We start from the raw sequence: 22,800 nt of genomic DNA, 5'->3' as shown, positions 1-22,800 counted from the left end.
AGAAAAGTAATTTAGCCTAACCTTATTCATACCTAATCCAATTTAAATCATAAATGTTGCATTCAAGTGTAAGTTAAAAGACTCGCTACAGTATGCACCAGATTACACAATTTCAAGCTGAAAAATGCAAAAGCTCCCTACCGTAGGAGGGGGGACATCCCCCTCCCGCACCCTCCTCACCTTGGTCGCTACGCTCCCTCGGGCTTTGTTGCTACGCTCCCTCGGGCTTGGTCTCTACACTCCCTCGCAATTTCTCACTCTCAACTCTCACCCAATGTTGACAGTCCTGTGTATCTTGTGTGTTAAGACTGTTGGCAGACCAATTTCCCTCCGATGATAAATAAAGTTCCATCCTATTGTATCGATATATGATCAGACTCTCAAATCCTTTCATCATAAATTACTTATCAGAATTAATTTCTAATAACGAAATCAGTTTTTCTGATTGTAAATTTTCTAATTAAAGTCAATTTACTTAACAGTTAAAAGTCTTAATATATCTTAAGTTGAAATTGTTTAAGTGGTAACATCAAAATTAACTTTATACGATTGAATTAATCTGTTTGTGACTTTTTGAACAGTTTACTTATAGTTTTAGTGCCACAGTATGGAAACAGGCCCTTGGGCCCACCAAGTCCGTGCCGACCAACAATCACCTGGTTCTATGCTATCCCAATTTTGCATCCTACACCCCAAGGTCAATTTACAGCAGCAAATTAACCTACACATCTTTGAAATGTGGGAGAAAACCAACCACCTGGAGAAAACCTACGCAGTCACAGGAAGAACCTACAAACTCAGTACAGATAGCACCCATAGTCAGGATTTAACCCGGGTCTCTGGCGCTGTGAGGCAGCAACACTACTGTTGTGCCACTATGCCATGTTTTTTCGGAGCATTTGGAATGAACTAAAATTAGTAAATATTTTGAACATAGCAATGTATGCAAGCGAAGAAGCCAGTATTCTATCATTACCTGATCGAGATTCTGAATTGCCTCATTTTGTGTCTCTTTGGATCCCTTGTTTGTTTGTCTATTGGATGGCATGGTGGTGCAGTAGAGTTGCTGCCTTATAGCGCATTCAGCGCCAGTGACATGGGTTCGATCCGAACTATGGGTGCTTTCTTTACGGAATTTGCACATTCTCCCTGTGACCACGTGGGTTTCCTCAGAGACCTTCAGTTTCTTCCCACAGGTTTGTCGGTTAATTGGCTTGGTATAAATTAATTTCTCCCTAGTATGTGTAGGATGGTGTTAATGTGTGGGGACTGCTGGTTGGTACGGACTCAGTTGGCCGAAGGGCCTGTTTTTTCGCTGTATGTCTAAACTAAACTGAACTATAGATTTATATTTTTCAGGTAGTACGCAGGATGGTGATCTCATTTCCTGTTTTGATTTTCCTATTTTGGCCAACTGATTTTCCTCTTTTGGCTAGAAATATTCAGGTCAGGTGTACTGGTGTCCTAAATCAGCACCAATTTGATCCTCCCTTTTTATCAAATCTTGTGATAGATTTTCGTACTGAAATACCATAAACATCCAGTTTATCTTTTTTTAATTGAACTTCTTTCATTGTAACTAATGAAACGTTGTGGCCATTGTTTCGAGAATTTTATCAAAGGACTATCAGGATACTGCCATTCTAAAAGACCACAGTTACTGGGCGACACAGTGGCTCAGCTGGTGGAACTGCTGCCTCAGCGCCAGAGTTCATTCTTGACTACAGGAGCTGTCCGTGCGTAGTTTGTATGTTCTCCCCGTGACCAAGTGGATATTCTCTGGGTGCTCTGGTACTCTCACACATCTCAAAGACATGCAAGTTTGTCTGGTTAATTTGTTTCTGTAAACTGGCCCTAGCGTGCATGATGCAAAATTGGGGTAACATTGAACTAGCGTGTAGGGATTAATGGTCGTTGTAGACTACAGGGATGTTTTACCCGCTGCATGTTTAAACTTTAAACTCTAAACCATTGCATTTTATAGCATAAAGGATTAATGCCAATTAGTTTAACCACAATACATCTGAGAATGACAGCAGCAGCAATAGCCATTTATTCACTTCATAGCTAATAGTTCTCCATTCTTAACTCCAGTTCACTGAAGCCACATATCTTCCTTCAGCTGACAATCGTCTGACTCAACTGCTCCCTGCACTTAAAATGAAATTTAGTTAATAATTAACATGTTACTACTTTAGTCCATTGTCGAAACTAGATTTTATTTCCAGGTTTCATGCTGACATTGCAGATTGGCTGAAATCCTTTGTCACGGATGTGTGAACTAACCCAAATAGGTCAATCCTTGCTTTGTGAAATATTTGAGACACATTTTAATACATTAACGTAAATCTATGATTTTAATCTGCCTCAAAAAATACAGTAATCTCTGTAATAGAGTCAATGAAACTAAATTTGATGACATTTTAAAATAGAGCAGATGGACTGCTCTGGGATAATGGGTTTGTGAGTTAAACATGTCTGTTATTTTCTGGATTAATCTCGCCACTTGTCCTCACAATGTTTGATTCAATCCATCGATCTATTGAACTCATTTATGCTATTTACCTGATTGATTATTTCTGGTAACATGCTAGCAATGGGATTTTGTTTTTAAAGAGGATCTCACTATGGTTTATTTATTTATTTTTACTTGTGACCCTGCCATCTTAAACAATTACATAATTTCATATTTCCTTACAGCAAAGTTGGACTTCAGCAAGTCTGTGATTGCTCTCGGGATAATCCCAATTCCCCACATTTCTTTGTGACCTATTACAGCTCTTACATGCCCATTAAGTCAAGTTCCTTTTCACATGCAAGTCTAGTGAGTTACAAGTGCAATGAAAAACTTGCAGCAGCATCACAGGTACATAGACTCAGACAACACACAAAAACATAAATCATTCATCTATAAGGGAGTGTAAGGTGAAAATAGAACACAGGGAATGGAGATCAAGGAAAATGTGACAAAGGGAATGGATTTTTCCTTGATCTATATTGCCTTTGTCCTATTTTCACACCTTATACTTCCTGGGTGGCAGTGTGAACTGTGAAGAGAATGCAGGGTGACTTGGACAGGTTGCGTGAGTGGGCAGATGAATGGCAGACGCAGTTTAATGTGGATAAATGTGAGGTTATCCACTTTGGTGGCAAAAACAGGAAGGCAGATTATTATCTAAATGGAGTCAAGTTGGGGAAAAAGGAAGTACAACGGAATCTGCGGGTCCTTGTTCATCAGTCAATGAAAGTAAGCATGCAGGTACAGCAGGCATTGAAGAAAGCAAATGGCATGTTGGCCTTCATAACAAGAGGAGTTGAGTATAGGAGCAAAGAGGTCCTTCTGTAGTTGTACAGGGCCCCAGTGAGACCACACCTGGAGTATTGAGTACAGTTTTGGTCTCCCAATATGAAGAAGGACATTCTTGCTATTATGGGAGTACAGCGCAGGTTCACCAGGTTAATTCCCGGGATGGCGGGACTGTCATATGTTGATAGAATGGAGTGGCTGGACCTGTATACTCTGGAATTTAGGATGAGAGGGGATCTAATTGAAACATATAAGATTATTAAGAGTTTGTACACGCTAGAGGCAGGAAACATGTCCCCGATGTTGGGGGAGTCCAGAACCAGGAGCCACAGTTTAAGAATAAGGGGTAAGCCATTTAGAACGGAGATGAGGAAAAACGTTTTCACACAGACAGTTGTGAGTCTGTGGAATTCTCTGCCTTAGGGCGGTGGGTGCTGATTCTCTGGATACTTTCAAGAGAGCACAAGACAGAGCTCTTAAAGATAGCGGAGAAGGGATATGGGGAGAAGTCAGGAACGGGGTACTGATTGTGGATGATCAGCCATGAGCACATTGAATGGCGGTGCTGGCTCAAGGGGCCAAATGGCCTACTGCACCTATTGTCTATTGTCCATTGTCTTATCTCTGTATCTCCCTCTCCTCTGACTTCAGTCTGAAGAAGAATCTCGAACCGAAAAGTCACCCATTCCTTCTCTCCAGAGATGCTGCCTGTCCTGCTGAGTTACTCCAGCATTTTGTGTCTATCTCCAGCACTCTTTGTGTTCGAGGAAGGAACTGCAGATGCTGGTTTAAACCGAAGATAGACACAAAATGCTGGACTAACTCAGCGGGACAGGCAGCATCTTGGCAAATCGAAATAGAAAAACAGGCAGAAATATTCTTGGCAAATAATCATGGAAAATTGTCCAGGGAGCATTGTGAAAGGCTCTAAATAAAGCACTGTTCACGAGTCCACCTGTGAAGGTGAGAAATGCTGATGATGCTTTGTTTCTGTTGCTAACAATTGTTACATATGATCGGTGCTACTTTAATGAAAATAAAATAAACTGGCATCATCTTGTCACCTCAGTCTGCTTCAACACTAGGATCTGTGCACTACAGCTTTAAAAGCAGAGCAGAAAAGGATGTCCTTTTGTTTTTCTGTGTCTTGGTGTGAAAGGCAGCAGAAGGCAATGGTATTAACTGGCACCACAGTTGTCTGCAGTCAGCAGAATATTCAGTGCAGCCTTTGATAAAGACCAGGCTGAGCATCAGCATTTACTTGAGTATACATGCATTAAATTTGCACATCAAACAAAAAGTTTAATTACCTTCCCAACTGATACTTAACTTTAGGTTAGTTTCGAGATACAGCGTGGAAACAGACTCTCCAGTCCACCAAATCCACGCCAACCATCGATCAGCGGTGCACTAGTTCTATGTCCTGCAGACCAGGGGCAATTTACAGAAGCTAATGAACCTACAGACCTGCATGTCTTTGGAAATTAGGAGGAAATCAGAGCACCCAGAGAAAACCCACGTGGTCACATGGGGAATGCTTAAACTCCGAACAGAGTGCACCCGTAGTCAGGATCAAAACCGGGTCTCTGGAGCGGAAAGGCAACTTTACCGCTGCACCAATGTGCCACCCTTAAGTTTAGAGATACAGTGTGGAAACAGGCCCTTCGGCCAACGAGTCCATGCCGACCATCGATCATCATTCATCCTAGTTCTATGTTATACCACTTTTCCAACCATAACCCACACATTAGGGACAATTTAAAGAGGCCAGTTAACCTATTAACCCTTAAGTTCCAACTGTTACTGTAGAGTAGATTTCATTTAATTAGCAGTGAGTGAGTTGGTTAGTTCAAATTGTACATTTGGTTCATGCTGTTACCATGATGCATAATGATAACAATCTTTAAACCCAAATTTTAACACCCTCCACAATGGGAAAAATACACGAAGGTGAATTGTAATTTGGGGGGAGAGGGTGGGGCTTAATAATATATTTACCTCCTCCGTCACCCAACCCAACTAAGAGACTATAGGTGTGCTGGCTGCTGATGGCTATATTTCCATTAAAATGCAGGTTAATGCCATTTTTCCCGCCTTCAACCCAAACCAGAGCTACCTGGCTTGAAAATGCATTCATGATGTGAAAGACAAAAGGAGGCAAGATGCGTTATGAGAAGCTAAACCAGGGCAGGACATGCAGTAAATATGAGGAGTGTTGGAGAACAAAGTGATGTAGGGCACACGTGTATAGTACCCTGAAAGTGGCAACAGAGGTACGCAAAATGGTGAAGAGGGCGTTTGGCATGCTTGCCTTCATCGGATGGGACATTAAATATAAGAGTTGCGATGCCATGTTTCAGTTGTATCGGACATTGGTGAGACTGCAGCTAGAATATTGTATGTGGTTCCAGATGCCATACTGTAGGAAGTACATGATTAAGTTAGAGAGGGTGCAAAGTAGATTCACAAGGTTGTTGTTGGGACTTGAGGGATTGAGTTTTTAGGGCAGTCTGGATAGCCTGGGACTTTTTTTCTGGAGCAAAAAAGTTTAGGGGGAATCTTTATAAACATTCAGAAAATTATGAGAGCTTAGATGAGATGGATAGTCACAGTCTGTTTCCCAATGTAGGGAAGTCTAAAACTAGAAGGAATAGGGTTAAGGTGAGGAGCGATTTAAAGGGGATTTGAGTGACAGGTTTTTCACAGAGAGGATGGTAGGTATATGCACAAGCTGACAGAAGGTGGTGAATGCGAATCCAATAACATTGTGTACAAGATATTTGGATTGGTTCATGGATAGGAAAGTTTTAGAAGGATGTGAGCCAAATGCAAGCAAATGGAATTCTGAGCTCATTCCAATTGCTTGCAAAGGCACCTTGGTCGGCAGAGACAAGTTGGACCAAAAGGCCCATTTCTGCGCTGTATAACTCAATGACTCTATTTTAAAAATCTGTGCCATATATGGTGCTGTAAGCCCTGTAGAGATACCTAGGACATCCCTTGCTCAGAGCATTTCAGTTTCTGAATCCATACTACCTCCCGGACAACACTGACCACTCACAACCCATTGGTTCACAGTGGCGCAGCGGTAAACTTGCTGCCTTAGAGTGCCAGAGATTCTGGTTGGATCCTGACTTTGGGTGCTATCTGCATGGAATTTGTACATTCTCCCTGTGACCACGGGTTTTCAGCGAGGGCTCCAGTTTCCTCCCACATTCCAAAGACGTGCGAGTTTGGCGGTCATTTGGCATTTGTAAATTGTCCCCAGTGTGTTGGATCGTGTACGGGTGAACGTTGGGCGGTGTGGACTTGGTGGGCCAAAGAGTTTGCTTCTATGCTCTATCTCTAAACTGAACTAACCTAAACTAAACAACCACCTCAATCACCTCACCACAATGCTTGCCTTTTAAAACACTTTCCAATGGCAACCCCCTGTCATCCTAGACCCCACTAGGACCCATTGGTGAGGGAATAATTTGAACCAGAGGTGGACAGGAATCTTGCCCTCAACATTGGAATGAAGCACAGTTGTTAAATACTCTGCAAGTTTGTTCCTCTATCTCTAGTTTTGAATCGCCACTTAGTGGGGAATTTGCATTGGTGGATGAGTTCAGGAATGTAACGCAGGAATTTACAAAAAATTAAGCTGATTGTGCAATCTGCATAGAAAAATAATATTTTACATTTTTGTTCAAAATGATATTTCAGGACATGATGCTTTTAAATGATCCCTTTGTTTATGAAATAAATAGAATCCCTGACTGGAATATCCAGCAAATTAAAAAATAATCCATTCAAAAAATAATTTAAAGATATTTTACAATGTTTCAAGTCTGCAGAGTCAAGTAGTTAGCTCTAAGTCATTAGTTGGATGTGTCATGCTGATGTTTTGATAGTCATGGATGGTGGCGAGGCAGGGTTAGATGGTGCAATGTAGATAAATCAGCTGGAGAGGGCAATTTGTCTGTGACACACAAAACAGGGGGAAAAAAGTTTCAATAGCAAAATCATGCAGGCTTCTTCAATGCTCTGGCAGATGGCTGCAGGCTGGTATTGCAAGGTGCTAAAAAACAAACCACTTCCAGCTTCTCATTCAAGAACTATATACTTTTCAGGAATTTCACAAATATAAATAATCTGAAAAAGGAAGGAGAGTTAGTCCTATACAGCAATGAAGCAATGCAAAATAATTTAACTCTATAGTCCATTTCTGATTGTGATTTGTGTGTGTGTGTGTGTATACAAGCTGATGGCATGACATATATCGCATGATTTCTGTCATTTATTTAATGATTACAATGATTCCTGTGATTTAGTTAAGGATTACAACAGACACACCATCTGTCCCTTCTCAGTGTTGTTTGTGTTTATTTTCCGTTGCACAACTAACCAAGGTCCCAAGATTTATTGGCAGATGAAAAGAACGGGTACAAAATCGGAAAAGCAAACTTAAGGACTAATGTCTTTCCAGGAAAAAAATACTTGGAATAGGCCGGCAAAAGTATTAGAATGACTCTCAAAACAAAATGAAATATGACACGAATGAATAACCTTCCTGAGTCATAAGTATTTTACATTCTAGACACATCAATGCGTGTTTGTTTTGCAAATCTTTGTCTTTCAGTCCAAACGGCCTTATTGTTTAGATTGGCACTGTCATTAGTTTCCTACATATTCAGTAAATCTGTAGTCCATGGTTTCAGGTAACAATTTATGAAAACCAATGGCAATTTTTCCAGATGAGCATACCTTTGCAGTAATCCCTACCTACGGAAGGAGTAATTCTGGGAATTTAAATCTTAAAATGGATATTTGAAAATTCCTGATTAAAATATCTGGAATGACAGATGTGGCATCAGTAGAGTGAACAAAGCAGTTTAAACTTTTAGATTTTAGAGATTGGGTGCAGAAACAGGCCCTTTGGTCCTCCGAATCCATGCCAACCTGCGATCACCCTCTGCACTAATACAATCCTACACTCTAGGGACAATTTACAATTTTATCAAAGCCAATTAACCTACAAACCTGTGGGTTTTTGGAGTGTGGGAAGAAACTGGAGCACCCAGAGAAAACCCACGCAGTCACAGGGAGAACGTGCAAACTTTATACGGACAGCACCCGTAGTAAGGATCGAGCCCGGGCCTTTAGCGCTGTAAGGCAGCAGCTCCATCGCTATGCCATTGTGCCACCCTTGAAGTTAAGGGGCTGCCCCACTTGGGCGACCTAATTGGCGAGCTTAGAAGAGTTTAGGAGAGTTTAAAAAATGTCATGTTGAAGACCTCCTTCGACTATGTTGAAGACTAGCTTCGTCTAGCTACGACTAATTTCGGGAAAATTTGACACCGAATAGTGGAGTGTAGACGATCTCCTTCGACCTCCCTTTGACCTCCCTTCGACTATGATGAAGACTATCTACGACTACCTTCGACTACTCTTGATTACCTACGACTAACATGCCGACCTACTACGACTAAACCTACGAGTAAAAAAAGTATCGATTTTTTTTACTCGGCATTTTTCAACGTTGAAAAATACGCTGCGACCTAGCTGAGGCCTCGAGTACACGGGGACTACTCTCGAGCATGAAGGAGAGTTACAAAGACCTCCTACGACCTTGTGTCGAACATGCTGCGAGTATGAGTCGATGGCAAACTCGCCAGAACTCGCGGATTAAGTCGCCCAAGTGGGACAGCCCCTTAAAGTTGTAAAAGCTCTGACTGCCTTGCTCTTATCTATTTACATAGGAAACCTATCACCTTACCAGGTATGGCCAATATGTATTTCAGTACCACACCATGTTGGCTATTAATTGCCCTCTAAATTATTAGGCACTTGGTTGCATCAAACAGTGGAAACAAATAAAATCAGGCTGCCTGCTTAGTTAAACAAGCAAATCCATTACTTGAATGGCTTTTTTAATTCTGGCTTATTCAATAACAACCACATCCACAGTTTTAACCATGCGAATTAATAAAAATAAAAATCAAAAATCTGCAACAATTTGAAACATAAGAAGAAAATACTATTGTCTTTTGACCTGTCTTGATAACTTGGATTCTCTTTTCACAGCCTGGAATATAATATTTGCTAGTTCCCATCAGATTTGCTGTGACCAAGTCCTGTAGTTGTTTAAGAAATTGTCACTTGAGTAATAAGATCACACCAGTGTCGATGTCCTATTCCGTATGTACAAATAAATGCTCTCCCAGCTCTCCTTTATTTAAAGGGAGGGTTATATATATTTGTAAAACTATTTGGTTCTATTAATAGGTTGAGTATTAAGAACTCAAGTGCAATATATTTGGCTTGCAAACTACTTTCATTCACTTTGGACACAAAGTGGTGGTGCTTTTCTGTTTTAAGACAGATATGTAGTTGGGTACATGGCACTATCTACTCCAATGCTACAAGCAGATTAACAAGGATGAATCATTGCATAATTTCAGTGACCAAGTGAATGAATGTTTCAATGTTGATATTCTCCATTTGACGTTCAAGGACTGGGATGGTCGCGGCAGTTGCTGACATGGCAGTATGTGTTATATTTAAAGTCAGGAGGCAGGAATTCAGCAGCTGGTGTGACACCAGCAGTCTACCCCCCGAGTCCAAGACTGGCGAGAGTCGTGTACTATGTGAAATCGGTCTTTATGTGCAGCTCTAATTGTGTATTTGGAATTTGACAGTCCTTCGACAGCTGGTTGCTTGAGATATTGTGCATTAGCAGTTTGTTCAGTGATACCATTATCAATGAACCACACAGTTAAGCAGTTTCTTAGAAATCCTAAATCGCTTTACTTTTATCGTACTTCCAGAAAGCTTAATTACCAGAGTACCCACTGCTGTTGTGACTCATGGGAGCAGTTTTATATCTTTACATTTTGTACTGAAGAATTAAATATATAATTTGTGACATGTCCTTGGTGGCTTATTATTTAATTACATCATGATGCGTTTATAAACCTTTGGAAAGGACATCCAATGCACAAGTAGTTGTCTGACCCTATCTTTTGGGTAATTATCTTTTGCAGTCAGTACTTGTGATACAGTCGTAACTACTGAGCTTACTAGCATGTCCTGCCCTGTTATAAAATCTACCAATGAAAATTTGCTTTAGGAATTCAAACCATCACGTGTAATTTGTACAGTTTCAATATCTCCTTTTCAATGCTGGCAATAGGAATGTGTTACAGTCCAACTCTAACCTTAGAATTTCATTCATCACTACTTTTACAAGGTAGACAATGACTGTTTTATTTTCAAAAATACTTTTTATACCTTTGTGTATTTTGCTTTAACCTAATCCAATCTGCATTATTCCTTTAATAAAAAAAGGATGCAACCTGACATGGTTCCTTTCACAATTCATTAGTGTTGGTTCAATAAAATAATTCCTATGACTTGGAAATTTTCTCCTGGTAATCTGGGAAAAAATTGCTCCATTCCGTGTGAAGCCTCAATGTGACTGTGAGACAAGCTCATCACTCATTCTGGGATAAAGTTCGGTTGACATCTCTTTGTAAAAGTGCAGTTTACACTATTATTTACCCTTTCATAGGGTAATGTCATATTTGGATTTATGGTAATTTCCTGAACATATAAAAAAATGTTCACAATGAGGATTTTGAATCATGAGGTTTATTTTTCTTTTATTTATTCAAACTGTTTTGCTCATTTTTGTTTTAATTATTAAGGTAAATCATGATGTCTGTTACCAGCACTCTGGTAATATTCCACTGGAATGCAGCATACACATCAACTAAATTTAGTACCATAAGATGTCCTCAATGTTTCCATGCCATGGTTTCTGTGTCCCTGACATTCAAAGCTGTTATTTCCCATGAGCATGCTGGAATAACATTTGGGAATGGTGTGATGTAGAAAAAAACACAACATTTTAAAACTATTTTGTTTAAATCCTTGGGTTTCTCTTTTTTATTTTCCCTTTGCAATTTCTGTTCATTGATTTTTTTATGTGCATGGTTGGTTAGATTCATTCTTATTTCGCTTTATAGTTTTTATTTAGTCGCTCCCTTTCTTTGCTTGCTGCAAGTTCTTTCTGCAACTTCCACTTTACTCTTCTTTCCCTTGCTTTCTGTGATTTAGTTGCTGGGGATTTCGTTCCCAGACCTCGAAAATTAATGATATCCCATCCAGTTACTTCGGTACCTCTTGCAGGTGGAATTTTTAGTTTGGGGAGCTGCTATGACTGCTTTGCCTGCCATGCATCGCTCCGAATGGAAATTGTACAATTCCATACATGGATCCAACTACTCCATAGACATGTACCACATTATGTGATTGGTGTGTATCTTTTAACTCTGTGCCTTACAATTGTCCTCTGCAGAATCACCAGCAAGCCGTACAATGTGGGCTGTACACCTGTTTGCTTTGCTGTTTCCCAGTCAGTTATTATAGTTTTAAATCAAGCTCTTCATAAACTGTCAAAAATAAGTTCAACTCATCATTTTCTGCAAGAAGTCCTGAATACTCACTAATTAAACTAATGAGTTCAAATTTGTTCAAATAGTGGCTTGGATAATAATAATATTAGACATTATTTTAACAACATTTTTGACCAACTATATAATTTTACTTTAGAGTCCTTTCATCGTGTTCTTTCCCATAGTCTCTCCAGGTGCACGTTCTCCTGCTGTTGGAAGGAGAGGGTGACTTCCAACATGTGTTTGACTGGGTGATCCTGTTTAACATTCATGGAGGCACAGTTCCAGAATCCCAGGTTTAATTCTGACTTTGAATGCTGTCTGTGTGGAGTTTGCATGTTCTCCCTGTGACTGCGTGTGTTTCCACCCAGTGCTTCTCCCACATTCCAAAGCCGTGTGGGCTTGTAGGCCAATAGGCCTCTGTAAATTGCCCCTGGTGTGCATTGAGTGGATGTGAAAATGGGATAACTGATATGAGCGGGTGATCAATGATCAGCATGACCTCGGTGGGCCGAATGGCCTGTATCCAAGCTGTATCTCTAAACAACCATTCATTTTCATCAAATGTGAATGTATCTTAATAGCTGAACACTAACTGAGCACCTGGCAACCAACATCCAATATTTCAGAGAGAGAAACATAACTTTGATCTAATGAGCTCAGAATAAATGATTGCATTCTACTCACCTCATGAAAAAGCACCTCAGTAGTTCCAATTTTATTGGACACCTATATTGGACCCCTATATATAACCCCTATATGACATGTAATTGTGTAAGAGGGAACTGCAGATGCTGGTTTACACGGAAGATAAACACAAAATGCTAGAGTAACTCAGCGGGTCAGGCAGAATCTCTGGAGAGAAGGAATAGGTGACGTTTCAGGTCAGTTCTCTAGCAAAATGAACGCTGGAGTTCATTATTGAAATGCTGCTACTGCTCCCTTCCTGAAAGGCATTTTCAGTTGTTGAACTGCATCATCTGTCGATGTGTCTAAATGGGGTGATGGTCAGATGCATCCAGTACAGCAAAACCAGTCAGGTCATGTGAGCAGCACAGCTGGTGTTACGGGCAGCGAGAGTACATGTGTGCCATGAGTTTATTCTGATACACAAATGTGGATGAGTGAGTCATCTTAGCAACTACAATATATTGTTCGCAGCTGTGAATCAATTACTCTTGGTCAAGTCTGTAGCTTCGAAAGACTCCTCAGAAAATAAATCCCAAGCCTAATTTATTTTTATAAAACTTGGACACACATAGCAGTGTGAAAAACTTTTGTTTACTTGCACAAATATATTTACCAATTAATAGCTTGTTGTATGTAGCAGTTTATCCATGATGTCTCTGTTGGACATTGCTGGGAGTGAGATGCAGATTGAACATGCAAGACCTCCATCTACTGGTCAGAGTGGGTTGTGAAATATCCAGAGATGCTTGCACCATTCTTGCTGCATTATTATCACAGCCGCTGAATGCCTCCAGTGAAAAGAAATGTATCGTCTTTTCCCAAAGCTACCTGAAGTAGGAGTGATTAAAATGTAGCCCCTAACTTGCTGGGAGATATATTTTCTCAAGAAGCCCTTCACATGCATTACAGTGATTTTTTTCCCTTACAGATAGGCCTTATGAGAGAGAGAGGAAAACGACAGGAAAACCAGCATAATGACATCGGCCACAGATTTTGATAATGTTGAGATACAGCAGCAGTACAGACATGTCAATGATCGGTGGGAACTCTCTGATGAATGTGAACTCGATAATGACAACAGCTCTGCAAGATTGTTTGAGCGTTCCAGGATCAAAGCTCTTGCGGGTAAATGTGGCTGAACTCCAGTTTCCTTTTGTTTGTTTGGATATTGTTCCAGCTCTCGGCTGTATTAGTTTATGTTTTACATTGCGCAGGTATTTATAATGACATATATACTTTTTATACATGGAGGTAATTTCCTTAAGTATTTAAGTAGGACATTTTCTTTCTTGAGGTAGGGAAAGAAAAAGATTTACATATTTTGTACTCCAACATGTATATTTAAAATTGTTTTAAATAACAAGTTTTTAAAATATAATTGTGTGTTAGTAGAATTTCAGTTCCGACCAGAAGTGTTGCAGGCACCCTTCATTTACAAAAACAATTTTTAAGTAATGTCCAAAAGATGATTTGTTTTTATGGCACTTTTTTTTCTGTTGGTGTATTTGGGACCCAAAGTAGCTGCACTATTTTGTCTCTTGCAGTATACTGTGCATATTAGATTTTTGTAATAACCAACTCGTTATTCTACTTAACATCCTTACAAAAAGGTAGCCCATTGAAAAGATATAAAAAGCATACGCAAAAATTTGAATGGAATTATCAATCGTTGGCTATTGTGATTTGCTATTTAAGACGGTAATTTTCAAATAGAGAAAATTAATCATTTGGAGTTCTGATCTGAGATAGCATATCCTCTCTTGAAAAACTGCAGTCAAGATAAAATGCCCCGTTGCAAGTTGTCACACATTGACCTCAGTCATTGATCAGTCATTTTGATCGCTCCCCCAGGGAAGTTTCTGAGCTTTTGGATGTGAATGGGTATACAATCTTATGAGCAATGTCTTATTTTGGTATATTTTGTCTTATCAGGTATATTTTAATAAAAATGTGACAGATTAAAACCAATCAACAAAATAAGTGCCTTCCAAATGGTTAAATGTTTATTCTTTAAAACCGAGATTTGTAGTAGGTTATTTCTGACTTTTCCATAATATAAACTTCTTTTGAGAACTCGCCAACACTTTCAGTACACTGATGATGTATTCAAGTGAACTTCAAAGAATTAATTTGGTTGTCTACTTAAGTTACGGATTCGGATATTTTACTGTTTTGACTCATTTACTCTGCAAAGTTATGGTCACTATCAAGTACTCTTCTGCATTCCATCAATCTCTCTTCTTGCTCCTTCTCAGGCTACAAGTGTAGTGGTGTCATTGGAATAGACACTCAAACAACATTCCAGGCTGTGTTAACTTATAGGCTCTTTGACCTGGTTCAGATATCCCAATTGTGTCCAGTCTAGTCTTCCCCTGAGATCAAGTAACATCTTGATAAGCATCGCACGTGGACATTTGAAGGATTGATGTCAAAGCATATTGTAAACAGCTTTTCTGGTATGGGACTGTAAGGCTGTTATTGCCCCATGTAAGGCTGAACTCTGCCTGGTCCAACCATGTTACCTTTGAGGAAGTAGCGAATGAAATATATCAAAGCCTTAACCCTACAGCTGCAAGCCAATCAAGAATCTAATCCCCATCCCCCTGCCCACTGATTCAACCTTAAGGTCCTCATTTCCTTCCCACACATTTTGCTGAATTTACCTACCTTTGTCCTTCACTCACATACCTCACCCCACCATCACCACACCCGGACACTTATTATCACTTATTATTATTTATTCAAATCATTTGCTATGTCGCTCTTCCAGGGAGATGCTAAATGCATTTCGTTGTCTCTGTACTGTACACTGACAATGACAATTAAAATTGAATCTGAATCTGAATCTGAATCTGAACCATCAACCAACACCGCCCCACCCCCAGAACCCCAAACTCTCATTCCCTTGAATTCTCTCATGCAAATCACGAACTGGTTGTTAAGTGAAAAACTCAAAGTGCAAGAAGAACTCAACAGGTCAGGCAACATCTGAGGAAGAAATGAACAAATGATATTTTAGGTTGGGACCATTCTTCAGACTGTTAGTAGTTGTGGGGAGAAAGCTGTAAAAGAATGGTGGGGGGCAAGGCAAAGCCTAGCAAGTGATAGGTGAATACAGTGGTGGGGGGAGGGTTGGGTGGGTAGGTTTGGTTGGCAGATGTATGGGGTAAGTGAAGAAGACAAGAGGTGAAAAGGTGTCAAATAGGTAGAAGGAGTGAAATGTAAAGCCAGAGGGAAGGATATAGGTGGAAGGCGACTGGGGGGGGGGGGGAAAGAGGAGGGATAAAAAAGAAATTAAGGGTTTGAGGATAGGAGGAATGTACGAAGGTGGGGAAAGAGGCACGGGTAACATTTACGAGAATGATCAAGGGGATGATTGGGTTAACGTGTGATGAGCATTTGAAGACTCTTGGCATTTGAAGGATGAAGAGGGACCTCATTGAAACTCACCAAATAGTGAAAGGCCTGGATAGAATGGATATGAAGAGGATGTTTCCATTAGTGGGACAGTCTAGGACCAGAGGGCACAGCCTCAGAATAAAAGGACTACCTTTAGAAAGAAGATGAGGAGGAAATAGTGGGAAAAAATGGTCCACAGTGGGGCGAGAGGTAGTGGCACACGGAGAAGAGAGAGGGATGGGGGTTAGTACCTGAAATTAGAGAATTCAATGTTCATACCATTAGGTTGTATGCTACCCTATGAGTGCTGTGCCTCTAGTTTGCCTGTGGCCCTGCTCTGCAATGGAGCAGTCCAAGGACAAAAATGACTGGGCATAGGATGGGGTGTTAAAATGGTTAGCAACCAAGACATCCAGCAAGTCTTGGCAGACCAAGTGTTTCGAAAAATGGTCGCTTAGCCTACGCATGGTCTTGCTGATGTAAAGGAGGTCACACAAAGGGTGGTCGGTATATGGAATAAGCAGCCAGAGGCGGTATTGAGGCTGGGACTAACCCAATGTTTAAGAAACAGTTAGACAGGTACATGGATAGGCCAAGTTTGGAGGGATATGGACCAAACACAGGCAGGTGGGATTAGTGTAGCTGGGACATGTGGGCCAAGTTGGGCCAAAAGGCCTGTTTCCACACTGTATCACCCTATGACTCTCTATAAGGTCACATTGGAAGCACCAAATGCAGTCGATGAGTTTAGAGAAATTACATGTGATCCTCTATCTTACTTGGAAGCACTGTCCTTGGATGGAGTTGCGGGAGGTGGTGTAGGGGCAGGGGTAACATCTCTTGCCATTGCTGGGGAAAGTACTTGGGAAAGGAGGATGGATGGTGGGAATGGTTGAGTGAACCAAGGAGTTGCAGAGAGAGTGGACTCTGTGGAAAACGGAAAGGGGTGGTGACAGGGAGCTGTGACTCTGGTCAGATCATTTTGAAAGTGGTGGAAATGTCGAAGAATGATGTGTTGTATGCGGAGGGTGGTGGAGCGGAAGGTGAGGGCCAATTTTTTCCAGTTCTTATTGAAAATGGTACTGCAGTACAAATCATTCCTAATTTATTCGGCATTTTGCTGAGAGATCCATTAAAAAGTTAGTGAAATTCACAATGAACATAAAACTCTAATAACAACAGCTTCCCTCACTTTTGTCCCGCCGTTGGGGCAGTTGAACCATCTGTCGGGGCGGTCGAAGCTCCCGCAGCTGGCAGTCGAAGCTTCTGCGGTTGGTGCTTCTGATGTCGGTCTCTAACCAGGGACCGCAAGCTCCATGAAGTTAAAGTCCGCAGTCTTCCACGGTTGGTGCTCCCAAATCGATCTCCAGCAAGAGACCGCCAACTCCTCAATGTTAGGCCGCAATGCGGACGGCGATACGACACAGAAAAAAAGTTGTATCTCCATCGAGGAAAGATATTAAAAAAGTTTCCCCCCCCCCCACTCCCCCACATAAAATAAGCTAAAGAACTCTAAAACATACATTTAACACATACTATTAAAACAACAAGGAAGGAAGGGGCAGACAGATTGTTGGCGAGACAGCCATTGCTGGCGCCACCCGGTGGTTTGAATGCTGGACATAAGTTAACAGACATTAAAATTAGAACGGAGAGAAAAGGCGATCCATATTTCATTATCGCTCAGATCTCATGTTCATAAAGAAAAATGTGTCTGATTTTAGCATTTTATAGTGATTAAGATCCATGTAGTTTATTTTGTAATGAATGTCTTTCTGTGGCCTTAAGCTTCGAAGATTTATTGAATGAGTATCAATTTCTTGATCTCTAGCTCATGCTAAAGATCCATCAATGTCTCAGCAGCCAAGTGACTACGAAGCAGAGAGGATTGAGGGCTGCAAGTTGACAATGACTGAGAGTTTTCCTGTAAACTGCATTTTGTTATGAATTTGCAAAATGTGGGTATTAATTAGTTGTTTTACTAGCTATTAAAATCAATAAAGTGCTTTTTAAGGTCATTGGAATTACCATTACATTTTTAATATTATGTAATCAAAAGCTAATAAAAGTTTGTATTCATTAAAATGTGTGCCTTCAGCTCAATTGAATTATGTTGAAAGGAAGATCAATAAAAAGATTACTGAAATAATGGAGATACAGAGCAGGTTGAGAAGTTTTGTATAGGAATTTTTGGATGGATAAAAGACTACAAAGTACTGTATGATGAGTGTGCTCTCAAAACACCATGACCTGATATATTTTCACAGCTATTGAAATAGAAAACGGTTGGAAATATCCAGGCAGCATCTGTAAAAAGAGAAATAGTTAACGTTTCAGGTCAGAGGTTTTACAAGAAATGGGAAAGAAAGAAAACATGCTGGTTTTAAGTTGCAGAGCTGAATGGAAGGACGCATAGGATAAATAGAAGATCTACGATAAGGGGAGACCTGGTTCGTCATGGGGAGAAGATATAATAAGATCAGCTGGTTAATGAAGGCATCTGAAGAAAGAGAACATGAACAAAGGAAGGTAAACAAAGACTGAGTGCTGGAGTAGCTCAATGTATCAGGCAGCATCTCGGGAGAACATGGATAGGTGATGCTTCAGGTCAGGGCCCTTCTTTAGTCTGACCCTTCTTCTTTTGTACACCAGCATCTACTACCATCCCGAGGCCAACGCATATCAAGCGAGCATGCCTTAATGAGCACTGTCCAGTGGCATTGACAGTCACCATTAAGAGGCTGGTCATGGTGTACATTAAGTCTAGCCTCTCAGGCAGCCTTGATCTACTGTCAAAATAGGTTCAAGGCACACACTGGTTCCTGGTCCTTCACTCATCCCTGGAAATCATGGGTAACAAGGACACCTTATATTAAACTCCTATGTATTGACAGTAGCTGAATTAATGAATGAATGAGTTTATTGGCCAGGTATTCACATGCAAGGAATTTGCCTTGGTGCTCCGTCCGCAAGTGAAAACGTGACATACAGTGACAGTTAAGAATGATACATAAAACATTAAACATGAATAATAAAACATTATTGATTAAACATGTGAATTAAATAAAATACCAGAGCAAAAGGAGGCTACAGATTTTTGGTTATTGAGTAGAGCTACTACTCGTGGAAAAAAGCTCTGCCCTGTATACTTAATCCCAACTAAACTCATCTCCACACTCATGGACCTGGGAGTCAGCACCTTCCTCTGCAAGTGGATCCTCGACTTCCAAACCCAGAAACCACAATCAGTGAGCATTGGTGACAAAATATCCATCATAATAATTCTCAACACCTGTTCCCTGCAGAAATGGGTTGCCAGCCCATTAGTATGCTCCCTGTGCAATCACACCTATGCAGCCAAATTCTGCACCAACTACATTTACAAGTTTGCTGATGATACTGCCAGAATCGGCCAGATCTTGAACAATGACGAGACGAAGTACAGGGAGGAAATAGAGAGCTTTGTAACATGGTGTCAAGACAACCACACCTCTCTCAACATCAGCAAGATAAAGGAACTAGTAATTGACTTAAGTACACGCCCCAATCAGCATCAATTGTGCCAACGTGGAGATGGTCAAGACCTTCAAGTTCCACAGCATAAATATCACCAACAATTTGTTCTAGATCAACTAGATTGAAGCTACGTTCACAAAAACACACAGACATCTCTACTTTCTCAGAAGACTATGGAAGACTATGGAAGTTCAACATGTCTCTAACAATTCTTACCAACTGTAGATCAATCAGCATTAGGTGATGTGATCCATGTCTGGTTTTACTGTTGTACACCTGATCCGTAATCCAGTTCAGATCTTTACACCGGTGAAGATGCTGAAATCACCTATAAAGTCACCTGTGATGTCACCCGTGAAGTCCCGTGCGGAAAAGACTTTTGCGAAACCAGTGTTGATTGAACTACCACCTGCAGTGCTGTTGAGAATATGTAGACTTGGGGATACTTTAGGACTAAGGTTTAAGTATTCTGAGTTAAGTTTTAATTTCTTTATTTTGCCATAATTTAGTTGTTTCATTATCTTTGCTGTGATATTTTTTCCTGGAAAACATGTGATGTTTATATGATGTTTAATGCTATTGTAATTGTCTTAGATATATTATGCTGTGTATGATTGTAATTGGGTAGAAAGATTGTCCCCACCGATATAACCATGTGATAGTACAGTTATTGGTCTAGAATCACCACCCTTTGTAAGTTACCTCCCACTGTATCAACCATATATATATGCTAATTCCTTTGTTTGAGCACATGTGTTTCTCCGTGATCCACTGGGAGAGCTTCCCAGGGCGGTACAGAGAAACTGGTCACCATGGTGAAGTAACGGATAATTTAAAGTATTCTAGTCTGTGTTTTCACTGAACGGACTAAGCGATATAAATACCAGAATTATCACTGTCACCTGCAAAGAGCACAAATATTCTTTGCAAGCCAAACCCCAAGTACAAAGACTGTGTTTGGACACTTATCACAGCTTTAATTGATTGAGGTCTTCTTCATTCCTCACATTGTATCTTGCTCACTTCGTATCCTCCATTGCTTAGCTGACGCTTACATCCCTATTTTGTGATGTTTGTAGTTGTAATTTTATATACTTTTATTTAGTTGCGAGCTTATGCTTAAGAAGGAGGATGTAGATCAATCACCATTAGTTGATGTGATCCATGTCTTGTTTTACTGTTGTAAACTGATCCATAATCCAGTTCAGGTCTTCCACTATGTCATCTAGTGTGCCAGTTTGGCAGTTCTTTAGATTCATCTTGGAGTTTGAACCTACAACAGTTATGTGTATTCGCTCTATATGTTTATGCTAATAAAGAACTTAATTACGAAGCTGAACGACTCGGTGTTTATACATATTTGCACACCAACTTCTACAGATATCAAGACTCAAGATTCAAGAGACATTTATTGCCACGTGCACCAATTCGTGCAGTGAAATTTGGGGTCACTGTATTTGGGGATATGCCGTAGAAAGCATTTTATCAGGATGTATCGGATGTATCGGAACTTGGTTTGGCAACAGCTCTGCTGAAGACCAAAGAATTGCAAAGAGTTGTGGATGTAGCCCAGTCCATTTGAATCAAAAGCAGGCAGATGGGTTTGTGTACATAGGCTAGTATCATGGCTAGTATAGATGAGGTCACTGAAGGGATCCATTGCATGCTGTATGATTCAATGACATTCTGCCGGACTTATTGAGTGTTTCCAGCATTTTCTGTTTACACTTTTGCTTTTGAGTATTTGCAGTTTTCTTATTTTCCTAATAGAGATCTTGTTTATCTATTTATTTATTTATTTATTTATTTATTTGTTCCGAACAAGTAAAGACATAAATAGGAATAAATAACATCAACAAAATCGAAATAGTCAAACAATTGGACATTCCAGGCAATATTTGCAAAGCAATGAAAAGCATAAAGGAAAATTTAAATGTCCAACACTTTTTCTTTACAAGCTCGAAAAGGAGTGAGAAGAAGAATAACTTATTTAATCTCACCCCTTCTCCCTAAACCCTTCTTCCATATTTAATAATTAATAAATTAATAATTATAATACCCCAGACAATTTTTAGAGATGCATACAGACATATATATATACATACAACTGATATACACATACAAGTAATATGTATGAAGTAACCAAAAGACATAAATAAATAATAAACAAAATAATAAACAAACACCAACCCCTGTTTGTCAACCATCCCCTTCATCCCTGTACCTTGTGAAAAAAAGTTTTTGTATGTCATTTTGAACTGGTTCATGTTTGGACATTGCTTTAACTCCACATTCAAACTGTTCCACAATCCTACTCCACAGACCGAAATACAAAAAGTTTTTCTGGTCGTGCGGACTCTTTGTACCTTAAAATTAAATATTCTTCTTAAATTATAACCCCCCACTCGCTCATTGAATAATTTTTGTATATTTCCAGGTAAGTTTTTATTTTTGGCCCTAAACATTATCTGTGCTATTTTAAATGCAACCAAATCTTCTAATTTTAATAATTTTCACTGTAAGAATAATGGATTAGTGTGACCCAGATACCTGACATTGTGAATATTACGTATTGCTCTTTTTTGCAGAATAGTTAATGAATGTAGCGAACTTTTATAGTTATTGCCCCAGACTTCTGCACAGTAATTTAAATAGGGTAAGATTAGTGAACAGTAGAGAATGCGGAGTGATTTGTGATCCAGAACCTGCTTAACTTTGTGTAATACAGAAATGCTTTTTGACAGTTTGGATTGTACATGTTTAATGTGTGATTTCCAGCTGATTCTATCATCCATTATAACCCCAAGAAATTTATTTTCATTTTTGAGATTTTGTTTGACATATATTTTAGTATTTCCTACCTTTGTTTGATATTTTCCGTATTTATATTTTTACCCTGCTTATGTTATAGTGAATATTTGCACAAGGATAATGAAAAAGTTAAAGTAGTAGTTTTCTTAATGATTGATTCCCTTTGTTCTACATTTTACATCATTTGCTTGTTTATTAATTAGCCTGTGATTTTGATATATTATATTAATTGCAATCCCAAAATACACATTCTAATGCTCCTCAATATTTAGTAGACGGAAATGGGAATCCTCAAATTGACACCTGTCCTAGTGGGATTCCCTGGCCATTGAAACTTCTCTGTGCAGAATGATGAACAATCAGGGACAATTGGAGTCGAACATCATCCTACAATAAACCGAGACGTTAACACTGCAATTTTTTTCTGGGTTGAGGTGTTGTCAATGAAATTCAAATCAAATCAAGTTCAGTGAATGTACGATATAGAAGTGAATAATCAACGTTGGAAATCTTTTCTTAATATTTTCCCCATTGGCAGTATTTCCTAATTGATAATGATTAAATTTTGATTGATTCCTGAGAACGTGTAGGTATTAGACTAAAGGATAAAAAAAATCCTTCATGTAGTTTTCAAAA

General features: G+C 39.7%; 1 protein-coding gene across 5 annotated transcripts in view; it reads left to right on the top strand.

The window, feature by feature from the left end:
- Positions 1-22,800, top strand: part of sptb (spectrin beta, erythrocytic) — a 207,273-nt gene that overhangs the window by 46,318 nt on the left and 138,155 nt on the right. For 4 of the 5 annotated variants that reach the window (XM_033026870.1, XM_033026869.1, XM_033026867.1 and 1 more), the window contains exon 2: positions 13,367-13,563. In XM_033026870.1, the coding sequence (XP_032882761.1) occupies positions 13,413-13,563 (151 nt within the window). In that variant the 5' untranslated portion in view covers positions 13,367-13,412. Of the gene's footprint in view, positions 1-10,523; positions 10,542-13,366; positions 13,564-22,800 lie in introns of those variants that run through there. The other variant, XM_033026871.1, reaches the window with a different exon arrangement.

Source organism: Amblyraja radiata, chromosome 9 (assembly GCF_010909765.2).
Source record: "Amblyraja radiata isolate CabotCenter1 chromosome 9, sAmbRad1.1.pri, whole genome shotgun sequence".
NCBI lineage: Eukaryota > Metazoa > Chordata > Chondrichthyes > Rajiformes > Rajidae > Amblyraja > Amblyraja radiata.
This window is presented reverse-complemented; position numbering and strand designations above follow the sequence as displayed.